Source organism: Octopus sinensis, linkage group LG3 (genome assembly GCF_006345805.1).
Source record: "Octopus sinensis linkage group LG3, ASM634580v1, whole genome shotgun sequence".
NCBI classification, from domain to species: domain Eukaryota; kingdom Metazoa; phylum Mollusca; class Cephalopoda; order Octopoda; family Octopodidae; genus Octopus; species Octopus sinensis.
The window spans coordinates 95304329-95320896 of record NC_042999.1 but is presented as its reverse complement, the minus strand read 5'-3'; the positions used below and the strand labels follow the sequence as shown (position 1 = coordinate 95320896).

Sequence of the window (16568 nt, the reverse complement as noted above, 5' to 3'; positions counted from 1 at the left end):
GAACTTAGAATGTAAAGGCCATAAGAAATGCTACTAAGCATTTTGTCCATCATGGTAATGATTCTGCCAGCTCACTGCTTTAATAATAATAACAATGATGATGATGATCGTTTCTTTTATTCGATAATAATCTTTGTTTGATATTGTAATAATCTACAGAAATAACATCTTGATATGTGAACTAAAAACATTGTTGACATTTATGTTATATTCTATTCTACTCATGTACTGAGTTGTCTATTACTTTGATGTTTGTACAGCTGTATAAATAAATTAGTTTGTTCTGGTTGAGTTCTCTGCAGCAATTTTGTTTTACTCAGCTGTATATGCTGAAATTTCATTTTGATTTGTCAACAAAAGACATAGCTGTCATTTATCTCATTCATAAATATATATATGTATGGTATTACAAATAAATAAATAAGAATAATGTTATAAAATATTATCTTACCTTAAAAGATGGGAATCTTTTCTAATATTCCACGGATAGCTTTCATGTCTATAGTTCTTCTTAAGTAGAGGGCCACAAAACTTGTTTCCCATGGTTCAGCTATAATGAGCATAACACAGGCATGCTACTCTCCTGGGAAAGATAAAGACAAAAGTGTAACAGATATTTGCTTATGAAAGCAACAAAATAAATACACAAATTCAGTTGTGACAACAATAGATGAGGTAATAATGTGTAATTGATGCAGATAAATATGAAAGAAACCATAGTCTATTGGAAAAAGATGAAGTATCTGAATAGTTAAAATGGGTAAATATAAGTCATACTTTTCAATCCTCTTTCATAAGAATTTTCATAATTATCTCTAGTCCCTCTGATATGCTTTGACTGTTGTATCAAACCCTTCTGATAACAGAACCATTGTCTGTTATTGTATCATCTACAAAGTATGATGTATGTCAGAGAATGGCTTGAACTGATTCAAATGACAATGGATGATTGACCAAAGTCAAAAGACATTACAGATTCTTCTCTTAAAGTTATTTTACAACTGAAAATCCCTTTCTTCTGCTGATTTCCAGGGAGTGTCATAAGTCATTGATAATTCAAATTGAAAGCATGCCATAATGGGATACTAAGAAAGGAATAAGTCTTTACATATATTTAGAATCCAGATCAATACTGTTGCTGTATATATGATAACAATTGCGGATAGCAATGTAAAATGATATAGATGCTAATGCAATAGTTTTGGACTATAAATTACCCTGACCAAAATAGTGGAAAATAACTTATTAAACTCATACTCCTTGTGAGTGGCTGATGGATATGCAAATAGTATAAGGTAACTTAGAAAAGGAAGTATTCGAAGCTGATGTCATGGTGGCACATATACTAGAGAACATCACAAGGGAATTAGAAGTGTTCTTCAATAATGTTCTTAACATATGTTAAAGACAAACAAGGAATAGTGTATTAGTAAATATATGTATGTAAAGAAAAAGTACAAGCAGATATATATATATACACACTCACACACACACACACACACACACACACACACACACACACACACACAACACACACACACACACACACACACACACACACATACACACACACACACACACATTATTGCCCCTATACTGCTGATAGTATCTCCTTTATTTCTTGGCCCTCCAATATATTTCAGTACTTCTCTGACTAAAGACTTTTAGTGAAAGAATATGTTATTAACTTAAATACATTCAGATGGAGAATTAATCAACTGAAACAAGTTTCAACTATAACTCAGTGATGCAAGCATTACTTATTCAAACCAGCACACTGCTCTACCTCAACACAATCAGACAAACTTTCCTGCAAAATTTTAATGTGGAGGTTAATGAATAGTGATTTTCCCACTAATTCTTCCCTGCCACTTAAAACTTGTATTCTAGTGACCCTGAGTTAATGATTAAATGCACTACTGATCATCAGTGTGAAATTCAATCTAAAATAAAATTCAGAAAGTACTTTGAAGGTCAGGGAAATTCGTTCATAAGATCACAAAAATTAAGAACTATGGTTTTTTAGCAAACAAACCATCATTATAGAGGTTAAAATTCTCAGGTAATTTGCCTCTTGTTTTTCACTCCTTTTCTTTCACATTTTCCGTCTCTTCAAGCATGTTTTCTCTGTTAATATTCATGTCTATTTATTTCTCTCTCTCTCTCTAACTTTTCATTAATTTAAAGCATCACACGTATCTTTACTTACCTCTAGGCTGCACACACGCACATACTCTCTGTGTATGTATATGTATAAACATTTTATGTAGACACACTCACATACATATATGTGGATTTGCAGAGGGCCAGCCATTAATTCATCACATCGCTAATGGCAATAGTGACATGGTTGAGTCAAATCCAAGAGAAAGAACTTTTTAAATTACTGCCTTTTGCTTTTTCTAAACAATGTTTATAACCTTTTTCAATATAAATTGGAAAAGGATAAATATGTAGATAAATAAATAAATATATAGATAAATAAATGTTAATCTAATGTTATTTTAAAGCAAATTTAAGAATAACAACAGAACAGTTACTGATGAGGAGACTCAACACTGAAACTAGAGTCAAATTTATAAATTCACTCAATAGCTTATTCAGCTATTCAGCATGCTAGTCAAAATGAGCTTTGTGATTGATCGATCGATCGATCCATTGATCCATCCATCCATATATATATCAGAGGGAAAGAAATGATTAGGAAAATAGGCATTGCTATTGATGTTCCTATATATATATATATATATATATATATATATATATATATATAAATACACATATACTGTCATGTAGTTCCTTGTTCAATGCTCCCAGATGCTGCATTGGGCAAATAATTTTTATTGTGGTCTTGGATTGATCAGTATTATGAGAGTGGAATTTAGTAAACAGAAACTGTGTGGAAGGCCATTATATATGTGTGTGTATGTGTGTATCTGTATATGTAAGAGTATACACACATGTATGCACATGAACAGTCACACACTGATGTATTATGCTTCAGTCCTTTATAACAAAATGCAACTGAACAATCCAAAAAATAGAGTTGATATACTGTATTGAATAGCAGTCTGAAAGAAGTAATAGTGCCAATAACAATGTGGTTAACTAAAACCCTTGAAGGCACTGTCCCAGAATGACCACGTACCTCTGATAAAAACCAGTAAAAAACATATTAAAATCAATTGTATATTTATATATAGTGAACCATAACATACAACAGAGTTAGAAGCTTTCTAAAAATAATACACCTACATTTCTTCAATAATTACTAACAATGTAAAGGTCAGTAGCAGCTGTACCAAAAAGCAGTAATTTTACAATACTGTATTGTTAAGTATCATCTCAGCCACAGATGCTGCAGATTGTTTTATCATTCCATTAGCCTAATCATTATTGACTTAAAACCTTTGTAAGTTTTGAAACATATCAAAGCCTGATGTTTAATTTTTAAAACAGATGATAGAAGAAGAGCAAAATTCTGAGTAGTGATGGAGCATAGACTCCCTAGTGCAACAACCATTTTTCTATGCTAGCATGGGTTTTATAGGGGGTTATTCAAGGTTGGATTTTTGGGAGGTCAAATGTACTTCCTGTCGTCAACCCTATCTTTATTTCTGGTGAGGGCTATTGACAAGGATATGCATCTAGTATGATTGGATTAGTTATGTGCCCGACCTTAATGTGACCAAGAGAAAATACCACCATGAGATTATATGGCTTGCACTCACATTTTCCCTTAATGTGCAAACTTGTGTAGGCAGAATCTTCCTTAGTTTACATAATAAGCATTTCTCCCAAATGCATGCTACAGAAAAAAATATGTAGTAGACATAATTTAAGAGTCTCATTTAACTGTGCACCTAGCTTAAAAAAGTTGGTAAGTTAAGTCTAAACCCAGAACAGAGGTTAGCTGCCCATGTAGAGATAATTCCACATGTCTACTAAATAGCTATTGTAACACAGAAATCATTGGGTATGAGGTAGAGATAATTTCAAAGGATCCCAATGAAGTAATAAATATACAGAAATATATGGGTCTGATGGAAAGTTCAGGACCAAGCTCAACAATTTTTAGTCCATATTTAATATTGAAGAGAGTTATAATGTCATAAGCATAGCAAGACATGTATGGATATTGAATGAGAGTGTTGCACATTAAAACATCAAGTAGAGGATACTGGAAAAGTGCAAACTTACTTTAACCCTTTCATTACTGTATTTATTTTGAGACGCTCTGTGTTCTTTCAATTACTTTATATATAACAAAGAATTTAGTAAAATAACTTAGTTATCATTCAGCTAGAAGATTTTAATTCAAAACTTACGATAACAAGATATTTGTACTCAGAGCCAGAGCCGGTTTCAGCCGGGTTGGTAAAAGACATAATTTCGATAAACTAAATATTTTTTCAATGAGTTTCATGATGTTAGATGGTCATGGTGTGTTGCTGCTGCCACTATTCTTTGTTTTTGTGTTGTGACTGTGCTCTGGTCTGCTACTGGTTCTGCTACTATCTGTTAGCTGCCATGTGCTGTAACTGAGCTGCTGACTCTTGTTTGACTGTAGTGGCTAAAATGCACTGAATATATAGTAATAGTCTTGGTCAGAAAAAGTGTGCCAAAGATGAAGTTGTTGGATTTGGTTCCACACAAAGTTTTGAAAGGTCAAATTTATTGATAATGTTGGTAATTAGAAAATTGAGATCATATCCTTGAGTTGTTTTTTTGCATCAGATATAGTGATCCAGGTTCAATTTCTATGTTTTGTAGTTGTTAAGTATTCCTGCTACAACCTGAAGCTTAATGCATTCTTCTTTTAAAATTTTGATTTCTTTCTCTGAGTAATTGCAGGTTTAAATTAACTAACTACGTAAGTAAGTTGACTGTTATTTAAAATAATTTTCTGGTGATACATATAATAAACTGTCATCTACTCCAAAAAAATCAATCATGTTTTGTACATTTAATCTTACTTTAGCTGATGGCTGAGAGTTCTTCTTTGAATGATGACATTTATCCATTGGGACAATAGATATCACATGCCTTAATGAAATAATCTCACTTTTGCTGCTACTTGGAGAGTATTGTTGTGGAATGAAGAGGTTGAGTTGGGAGTATTAAGATCTCAAACAGAAGCAACCATTTATATATCTGATTCAGTTTAATTGTTTGAACTGGTGGTGTCAGACATCATGACAAATCACAAAGTGTGATAGCTTCTGAAAATAGGTAAACTTCTCCTTTCATTTTTGTTGGTGAGTTTTTTTGTGTTAAAGATAATTTTTGTGTGTACATAGATTCTATTCTTTTTTCTTTCTTTTTTTTTATGCATGAACTGGCTCAAGAGAAATTATTTAAGAAGGCAGAAAGATGCCTGCTGAAGAACATAATCAAGAGGAACCTTACTGATAGCAGTTAAGAGGAGGGAGCAAATTAAATGAGGTTCTCCAAAAAGAATATCTTCCCAACAAGTTATAAGAGGATTCTCTGAGTTTAAAGGTAACGATATTATCTTTCATATTGTCTGAACGCTCTCATGTTGTCCATTTCCTCTCTTGTGAAAGGTAGGAGAGTCCAGTTTGCTGGACATTGTTGTAGAGCTGAAAATGAGGCAATTTCTACTCTTCTCCTCTGGAAGCCATCTACTCATAATACTAGAGGGTGCACACTCTCTTACCCTGATGTAATCTCCAGGGATACAGGCATCCAGCAACAGAACCTCTGTAATGCTATGATGGACCGTGAAGTCTGGCGCAGCATGGTAAATTCCATTGTCTCGACCACGGTCGAACAATGATGATGATGATCCTCTGGAGGTTGTGAAGGGCTGTTCTATTTTGTACAATTCCTTTTGTTGTTTTAGAAATTTTCAGACTTCCAGAAACATGAAATGGGCTCTTCTATCACTATGAATAGTTTTAGTTATTCCAAATAATGAAAATAGTTTTTGAGATGCTGATGGACAATTCGAGAGGTGAAACCAGTACAATGAGAAACAAAAGGATAATATGAGTTTTCATCAGCTGTCACTAAAAGATATTTGTTCCTAGATAGTGACTATGATCAGTATCTACAAAATACAATGCAATGTGTTCCATAGCCTGAGTAGTCCAGGTTTTGGTTCAGAACATATTCCACAGTCATTGCAGATTTTAAGAAAGTCTTTTACGGGGAGTGGAAGATGCTTTTATCATTATATAATAGAACAAACTTTTCACACATGAATGGCACAATTTATCATGAATATATAGAAGAAATTTGTAATCTGGTTGAACAGAATAGCTCACTGAAGACAAAATATCTGTGTATAAATTCATTTCCCCACATTGATGGAAAATATCAAACGATATGGAGAGAGCTTGACCTTCCGGTGTGATATTTTATCAATTTTTATTTTGCATTTATGAGATTTATCAAACATAAATAGGATTCTTTGTTGGTTGGTAATGAGAGCAAAATCCCTAGAAGATAGTGTTGTCATTTACATAAGCATTCAGCTATTGTTGAAATTTCTTTCTTAATAAAATGATGCAGCAATTCACTTTTAGAAAGGGTGCAAGGAAAATCAATAGGACACCCTACTGTGATAATGTTACAGCTAGAACAGTGTTTAACACATAGGTCTCAATGGTAAGTGGAATGAAGTTGTCAACAGCATGAGGGAAAACATTTTCTACATTGATTTTAATAGTTCTGAAAGCTGTAGCAGCTTCTTGAGGAATAGGAAAAATGGTACATTTCATTAAGAGACTAACTTTTTCAGAAAAATGTGTCACATATTTTTTTTTCTTTTTACTGTATTATGCTAGATTTTTTTCAGCTTAATGAACTTAGTATGAAAACTATTCTCAAACCATAGCATTCTTTCTTCATAGTATTAAGATATGCTGCATAATGTAGACCTGGATACATATGCTAGAAAAAAGATGAAATGGCCACAGTTGGAATGCTTATACAATGATATTAGTGGCAACAGAAATTATACTGGTCTTAATAATTTGTTTTAACAACTTAGACAAGGTGCAGTGTGGTTGTGTAGTAAGAAGCTTGCTTCCCAACCACATGGTTCCAGATTCAGTTCCATTGTGTGACAGCCTGGGCAAGTGTCTTCTACTATAGCCTCAGGCCAACCAAAGCCTTGTGAGTAGATTTTGTATACGGAAGCTGAAAGAAGCCTGTCGTATATCTATATATATATATATGTGTGTGTGTGTGTATATTTATGTTTGTGTCTGTGCTTGTCCCCCCACTATCGCTTGACAACCGATATTGGTTTACGTCCCCGTAACTTGGCGGTTCAGCAAAAGAAACTGATAGAATAAGTACTAGGCTTACAGAAAATAAGTCCTGGGATCGATTTGTTTGACTAAAGGTGGTTGCTCCAGCATGGCCACAACCAAATGACTGAAACAAGTAAATGAGTAAGGGAAAAGAAGCAGAACTAATGACTTGATATCTTTAGCAGGTAGCAGGCATTGAGGCCTTTCTAATGGGAATTTGTAAATGGTGTTATATTTGTTGAAAGGTGATAAATAAGAGTATTCTGTAAACTTAAAGATCATATTTGTAAGAGACCAGAAAGATCTATTTCAATTTGGGAGACAAGTGAGCTTTTATGCTGTGCAATGCATAAAGACATTCTTTATGTATTTGCTGTCAGTCTTGTATGTAAGTTTGGGTTTGAGGGGATGATTTCTTATGGGTGTTGCAAGAAGTTTTCTTTGTACTGCAACAGGTAAAACACTTGTTTGATTTGGTGTTAGCTCGAAAGATGTGGAGGGACATGCTTATAAGGATGACTTTGGCCACCAGCTTAGATGTCACAGAGAGATCAAAGATGAGGCAAATTTGCTCCAATGTATAGTTGGCACAGAACTAGTACAGCATTAAAAACATAGCTTGAAGAAACAAAGGTTTCATGGCTGTGTGTGATGGAGATTGTGATGTGCATTGCTTTGATATTAAGGAGGACGAAGATGTAATAACTAAGTCGACAATTTCAGTTATTTTAACGTGCATTTTTGCCATCTGCATCAATGTTGGTTGCAGGAAGAAATTGCAAATGAGAAGGGTTATAAGCCAATTTGATGATGACAGAAGGTAACCACTTAAACTGTCATATTTAATGGAAAACAATATTTACTTGGACCATATGAAATTCTCTTGAGTGGAAAATCAAAATAATGTTATCAGAATTTCCTAAAGTGTGTCACGTAACAAGGAGATTTACTAAAAACATGTCTGTTTTTGAACATTTTATTAGTCACCTAGTCAATCAATTTTTGCTTATAATCTCAAGATTCTTCCTTCATGTTTTAATTGATTTTCATTTAATTCATTTATATATATATATATATATATATATATATATATATATATATATATATGTGTGTGTGTGTGTATATGTAAATATATATGTATATATGTATGTATGTGTGTGTATTCTTTTGTTTGTTTCAGTCATTTGACTGTGGCCATGTTGGAGCACTGCCTTTTAGTCAAAAATATCAACCCTTGGACTTATTCTTTGTAAGCCTGGTGTTTATTCTATCGGTTTCTTTTGCTGAACCGCTAAGTTATGGGGACATCACAAACACATATAAATGTATACATACATACATACATACATACATACATACATACATACATACATACATACATACATACATACATACATACATATTATATATATATTTCTGTGTGAGTTAGAAGTAGGGAAACCAACTAAGTGATAGTAGCTATCCAATATACTGCTGGTAGTGTACCCAATTATTCATACACAAGTGCTACTTATTGTGTGGCAATCTCACAATTGAGTGTTATATATGGGCGGGGGTAAAAAGTGGTTTACCCTTGATTTATACAGCAAATAAGAAAGTGGAAAGGATACAAAATCCACAGACATTAGCTGGTAAACATTTTGGTATGTATATTTATTCCAATGTATTAGATGAATACATATACATTTATCAGTAGTACAGATATGGCAATAATTCCCAGATCATGTGGAATATTTGTATATAAGTCTGTTACATAGAAAGAGTTGGTAATTGCAAGGACAAGGGTGTGGAAGCATATAATCATATAGGAACAGGTGATTAATTGAGCAAATGAGCAGATTGTCAGTAGGTGCTAGTTAGTTATGGCAGTTTCTGCCAAGAGGCAACGAAATCTTCCAGGTTATCTCCATCTCCATCTCTTCATAACACTGAAGAGATGGAGATAACCTGGAAGATCAATTGAAGGATACAACATTCTACTGTGAAATACCCTCAAATATGGACCACTGCATCATGAAGAAACTCAATTATTTAGTCTTAAAACATTTTAACTCCCTCACTCCTAATGAAAGTGACTATATTACCAATTTTGAGTCAAAATCCAGCAACTTCTGTGACTTACCTAAAACTCACAAGTCAGAAGAAATACAAAATGCTATAAAAAAAAAGAACAGGGTAGTGAATACATAAAACTACTACACCCAAAAGACCTTAAACTAAGACCCATTATAGCCGATCCAGCCTGTCCTACACATCATCTGAGCAATCTCATTGACATTATCCAAAAACCACTATATAGCCACATACCCAGTTTCATTCGGGATGACATTGATTTCTTGTCACATCTACCCAGAACAACAGAATCTAATTCACTGTTAGTTAGTTTTGATGTAACAAACTTATATACAAATATTCCACATGATCTGGGAATTACTGCCATAAAATATGGTTGAGAAACATAGAGGAGTGATCCGCCGTAGATTTACTGTAACTTTCATACTAGATGCAGTCAGACTCATCCTCAAAAACAATACATTCCTTTTCAATGGAAAAACTTGACTGATGATTGTTTCTTAATTTGGACCAAATCCCTAGAAAATCTGGAAGAATTCAGCACTATCCTCAACAATCTATACCTTTGTCACAAATTCACAAGAGAAATGAGCAACACACAATTACAATTTGGCATTATGCCGAGCTTGAGAAGAAGACCCATCAAGCCAAATAAAACTGCAGTTGTGACAGATACTGATGTCACACAAATGGCACACGTGCCGGTAAAAGCACCCATTACACTCTCAGAGTGGTTGGTGTTAGGAAGAGCATCCAGCCATAGAAACCATTCCAAAACAGACTGTAGTCTGGTGCAGCCTTCTAGCTTACCAACCCTGGTCAAACTGTCCAACCCATTCCAGATGGACGATGGACGTTAAATGATGATGATGATGACATACATACATCATATATACATACATACACACACACGCACTCTCTCTCTCACACACACACATACGCATGTGTTATGTATATATCAATGTTAGTTTTACCTCAGCATAGAAAAAGACATGAGACATGTTTTGTTCTTATTGAATCTTTTCAGTGGAATTTACCAAAATATTTATAAGTGAATTGCTATATAAACATATTTTCATTGGTGTAGTGTATGTAAATTTATAAAAAATCATATTATCTTTGTAGCCATCACTCTGATAAATGAGAGTTAAGTGGATGAATGTATGCTTAATCTGTCAAACAATTAAAAATCTTAAGTAAAAATTAGTAGTTATGATCAACATTACTTTTACCTTTGCAAGTACAGAAGACAAATTTGGACATGTTATCATTAGTATGAAGTGGTTCTTCTCTTTCTTCTCTGTAACAAAACATGTTCAGCACTATCTTTCATAACTTCAAAGCTAAACACAATGTTGGTGCCCGATTACTATTATTTTTATTTCACCCAATATATGATCTTAAGATTTTTGATGTTCTTTATCCAGTGAACAAATTTATCAGAATGCAACAAAAATCATTTATTTTGTAAAGGGAATAGGTGAGAGGAATTTGAAGGGATTTTTAACCTCATATTTTCTGAAACTTTCTTCATTTGTACTATTGATATTGTATCTAATACCATTAGGAATATAAAAATGTAGCTTTTTATGTTTTTGCAAGGTACTGATAAGACATAATGGTAAGTATAATAAAATATGTGTATGCCGTACATACATTTCACATACATCTGAAAGGTACTTTGTATATATGATTGGTTGAGATAGCTGACACCTTCCATTTACAATGTCTTCATTGTATTCTAAGCAGAATATTTTGCTTTCTGTTTTACTATATCAGATCCATTTACAGTGAAAACGAAGGTATAAGAAGAATAAAGAGATACTTTTATCAAGATTATGGTGCAAATTAATCAAAAGATGCAGTCTTCAATGATATAACAATGATGAAAAATACTATCTGTAGCAAACATCTACTGTGATCAACAGTGGGACTATTAAGAGGTAAATAGTATTGTCAAATACAATTAATGATGAGAGTTGAATTGTCATCTCATTAACCCAGAAGGCTATCATTCCATATGCCTTTTACCAACTATGACACATTACATTTCTAGCTTGTTGCATTTCTGGCTGAAAAGAAATGGAAGTTCTATGCCAGGTTAACCAAACTGCCTTTTTCTTTTTCTGCTGAAATTCTTTCTCATTTCTCAGTGCTGGGCAATAAAAGCAAAGATCAAGAAATCAGGAACCAATGAGGACAGCCCTATGTCAGTTATCATTGCTGGAAATAATGAAATTGTGTAAGTTTGTATAATTAATTCTGACAATTTATGCAAATGTCCCAGGCTGTCCAAGATTGTTCAGAATCTATATTAATATGGAATGAATATCTATAGTAAAAATATTTTAAAATATCTGTAAAGTAATTAAAATTAATGAAACTGAATAATTTTCTCAAAATGACAAATGTAAAGATATCATTAATTACACCATATTAACCTAGCCCATACTTCACCCACCTTTTGTCCTCAGTGGCAGAATTTCCATTAACCTGATGATGTTAATATTTTCTAATTTCTGTTGATAATTCTCTAGAATTTCTTTAAATAGCATTCAATGAACAGAATTTGAAATTAAATAATCAGAATTTGAAATTAAGTAAAGAAAATGCTATTGTTTCCTGGTGAACAGAGTGTATTTGCTAAATATAAAAGATATTTTAGTCTTATTCTGAACTCACTAGACCATGTACTACTACTACTACTACTACCACCACCACCACCTTCAATCTCTGAATCATACTTTCTACAATGCCTGTATATAGACAATCAATATATTTGGTTACACTGTGTTAGCCTTGTGATTGAAATTACTATAGAAAATTAAACCATTTTAAGTAAAAATTCATTCTATATGAAGCAGACAGAATTGCTGAAACATTGATGTTATGTCCATAGAAATTAAGAGCGGATCTATTTAGGAAACTACTTAAGAAGTTTTCCTCAAGTAAATGGTCAGCTTGAAATTGGTTTAAACGATTTTGCAGTGGAGACCTGAGCCTTGAAAATTGTGAACATAGTGGACGCCTATCTGTCATCAATGACAGTCAATTAAAGGTCATCGTTGAGAAAGATCCATGTAAAACCACTTAAGAACTGTGCATAAATATGAAGTTGTTGCAGGTGCATCAGAAAGAGTCCCCATATTTAAGATGCAGAGGTTGGGTTCAATGAGGGCAGTAGTGTTGAAAATGAAAGGGCAGATTTGGCTGTGGAGTTTGGATTGAGAGGGGACAGAGGTGAGGAAGAATGATCTGTGGAGGGGAGACTGTACAGGTTGCAGATGCACTTAAAGGGAGGAATGGGGAAGAGGGAACAGAAGATGGCAGAAGAGATAGAAGAGGATATGTTGGAGGGGAAGGCTGGTGAGGTAGTAAACAAGAGGAAACAAAATACACTGGGTTGAGTTCTGGATACAGAGTATAAGGACTAAAATGCAGTATATGGTATGAGTAAGGTGAAAGGAGGAGAAGTTGATGTAGAAAAGGTTTGTAGGTTTGAAGAAAACAGTAGACAGAGTATGGGTAGAATTGTTGATACAGACAGTTATGCCAGGGAAATTGAGGGTGGTATTGGAGATGAAGGAGGTAAAATGGAGAGAGAAGTGAATGGAGCTGATGTGGGAGATGAAAGAATTTTGCTTGTCATGGAATACATGCACACACACACATGTATACAGTCTATATTTTGACTGAACTGGCAATAGCTCCAACCTTTTAAGATCCTTATGCTAGGCAAAGGATTTCTTATTTTTATAGTATGGCCTTTTATTCATATCTTTTGAGACTTAATCCTCATGTTGATAAGATGAGCAATATCTAAAATTCAGATGAAGGTGCTGGTAGATCTTGGCAAATTGATAGATTGTTGACTGAATCTAATTTAAGCTGAATTATTCATCATATATTCTTGTGAAGGTTGTCAATCAATAGCTTACATTAGGTGAGATCTAGGGAAGACTATCTTTATGTTAATGCTATTAAATGGTTAAGAGAAGAATCTCTTTCTTTGGATGAGAACCTTAATTTATTATAGCTTGTCGATATTAAAATTGCAAATTTAATTGTTTAAAGTACAGGTTTCCTTGTGATAAAGAAAAAATACAAGGTTGATCTACACAATCCGAGTGAGATATTACATGAGCCAAAGAAGTTTCTTTCATATGGTTGGCCTATCAACTAGAAATAGTAGCTATGTCACTTCAAAATCATATTTGCTATTGTAAAAAAAAGGAAAAGCTTGGAAAAAAAAACTGAAACAGAATGACCAGATCTTAAGTAACATCTTTGACCATAGATCTTATCCATCAGTGCTGATCTGAAGATAATGACACCAATTTGATTTGTCTGTGAAGACAATAAATAGCTAACTGATTCTGTGGTATAGGGCTGCTTGACAAAAGCCCTCCAGGCAATACAATAATACATAATAGCATATGTTTCATGGAACAAGGGTAGAGTGGTAAAAGTCATTGAAATCTTCTATAAGATACAAAGTTTCAAAGTCCTAACGGATTTGTATGAGACAGACATTCAAAAACAAATGAAGAAAAGAATTGTGGAGACACAGTGTAATAAACTGAAGTATGCCACATGCAGTTAACTGTTTAGCAATCTCATATATTGCAATAAAATTTGAGCCAACTAGGTTTCTTATCTGAAAAAGTGCATTTAAAGAAAATTTGGCTTTGGTTTTTAGCATGCTGAATGACTAAGTAGAGGGTCTCTCTTTGCTTCAGTGATAACGTAGCTAAACCAGGTTTCTTATCAAAGAATGACTTGTGTATAGGGAAAAGTATTATCATGTGTGGCTGTTGAGTTAGTTGTAGGGGAAGAGGTTAGCTTCAGTCTACTCTGGTCAAGCAAATCTATGTTCAAAGGAATTTTTTAAAGATAGTGTACACACTTGCACATGCACACACACACACACACACAAGGAGGTGCGGAAAAGTTTCTGGCTTTAAGGGTACCATGAAAGGCCCAAACTTATGAGTTCTTTTACAGGGCTTAGAAAAACTAAAGAACCGCTGCAATAAGTGTGGGAATCTGAGCAGGAAATGAGTTGAATAAGATCAAAATTAACTGATCCTCCTGTATTTTTTTTTACCCAAAGCCAAGAACTTTTTAATACCCCTTCATATATATATATATATACATACATGCTACAGGCACAATTACCTATGTTAACAAAATAGTATTGATTATAGTAATATAAACCACAGCAACTGCCATGCAAACACCAGTAACTCTTGCAAGCTTGAACTTATAACATAATAATAATGTTGGATCACATACCCAAAACGAAATTTCAAGTATTATAAAATATTGGGTGCAATTGTTTAGACAAAACATCTTGTCCACTTTCTCGTCAATGTTTAGCGGAAAATGTGGTTTACAAATGTGATGTAATGGAGTCCAATACTTATCCTTATATTAGCTGCTCTGTAAATCTCAAGGGGTGCTTATGCAATTACTATTCATCTTTTAAATTAAGACAAAGGGCTGGCAGGAGGTTTCTAGCCATGAAGATTTGAGAGCTCAAGGGCAACAATGTTAAATTTGATTTGAGTTGGGACATCATTAGGATTGCTAAACCATACTTAAACTGTAGATATGGATGCAGACTTTGGTGCATAGTGCTATTTGAAATTTTAAGGAGATCTAATTGAGAAAATCTACTAAATAATAAACTAGACCTTCATCTTTCCTGTATGCATTAGGCTACCCACACATTTAAATACTTTAAGGACATTAAACAACCTCTATAATAGCCCCCAACCTAGGTCCAATCTAAGTTACTCCCTCTTTCATTGACCATTTAATCTATCAATTTACCCATTCGTTTGTGAGTCCTCCTATTCTCGTCTTCCTTTTACTAATATCTTTTAACTACGCTTACTATACTTGCATGGTATGCTATATTGAAGGAGCTAACCATTCTATCCGTGGTGTACCTGGTATTATGCAATAGCGATGACTGATACTTAACCTCTAGTAGTTGCCTGCACACCCTAGACAATTTGTTTTCATTTCTACTAGGAAAGTACTCCTTACATCAACATAGTTTTTTGAGCAGTGCATGTTATAGTAGATAGAATACACTATCCAAACCTCTTACCCACAACTATTGTCTTGAGTTGCTTCATCTGATTTACACTAAGGTGATTACACCATCTAATTTTGATATCATCGCCACCTGTTTCACATTCTACATTATTAATAATTAGACTATTCCCTACTGATAGCTTTCCTTGATATCTGATTTGCCATTTCCTCTAACTCCATACTAGGTGTAGTTTATTATATAATGCCATCCTTCTTTAAATTCTTGCATAGTATGCTATAAGGGGAGTGGTATTTGAAAGAAAAGATAATGTTGGAAGAGGAGAGAGTGGGAAAGCATTTTTGGTTCAAAGGGAGGAAAAGGTGTGCTTGAAGTGATGAAGTAGTAGTAGAACTGAAATTCATGAGAGAATGGGGAAGAAATGTAGTAAATACTACAAATTGAAAAGTAAGGAATAAATATTGTTGTACGCGCAAGTGTGCTTTCTGTAAGAAATACTAGAGGTGCATGTGGGTGTATATGCTTGTAAATTTACAAAGGGTAGGGGAGGCCGGTGTAATAAGAAAAAAGGGTGTAAATGATAAGGAAAGATAAGATAGATAGATATAAACAACAATGAGTTAAAGGCAATATAATGGGAAAATATTGGTGGTATAATATTTAGTGGTTATGCTGGTAAATAAGGGGGAGATGTCTATGAATGATAGGAGAAATGATGCGGTGGGGGTGTTGTTATTTGCATTTTGAGAATAGATTGTGAAATCAATGTCTTCATGTGAAAATTATGCTGTTCATTATGTGTTCTTTAAGGCAATCTGTGGATTGCATAATATGACTTCGGTTATGCAGAGACCATACTTGCTATTCTAGCCACTGCATGGTTTGCTGTGGGCAACTACAGACCACTTAAGTGTCTAAGAAGTTGATTCATTCTTGAGTTTATGTATAAGCTAAGATAAAGATGTACTGCTGGATTTTGTTTGGGACTTGAAGCATCAATTTGTAGGAAAGGTGTAGGCAGGAACTCCATAGAGTGTATCTAGAGTAAGCTATGGATACACAAGAGGTGCAGTGAGTTAACTGGGAGGTTATCAGAAAAGGTAGTTTCTGTATGTGGAAGATGCACAAGATCCATAAAAATTTTAGAG

General features: G+C 33.9%; 1 protein-coding gene across 18 annotated transcripts in view; it reads right to left on the bottom strand.

Moving 5' to 3' along the window:
* Window positions 1-16568, bottom strand: part of LOC115209155 — a 1103332-nt gene that overhangs the window by 962765 nt on the left and 123999 nt on the right. For all 18 annotated transcript variants that reach the window (XM_036501160.1, XM_036501159.1, XM_036501162.1 and 15 more), the window contains exon 2: window positions 452-583. In XM_036501160.1, coding sequence (XP_036357053.1) covers window positions 452-543 — 92 coding nt within the window. In that variant the 5' untranslated portion in view covers window positions 544-583. The remainder of the gene's footprint in view (window positions 1-451; window positions 584-16568) is intronic.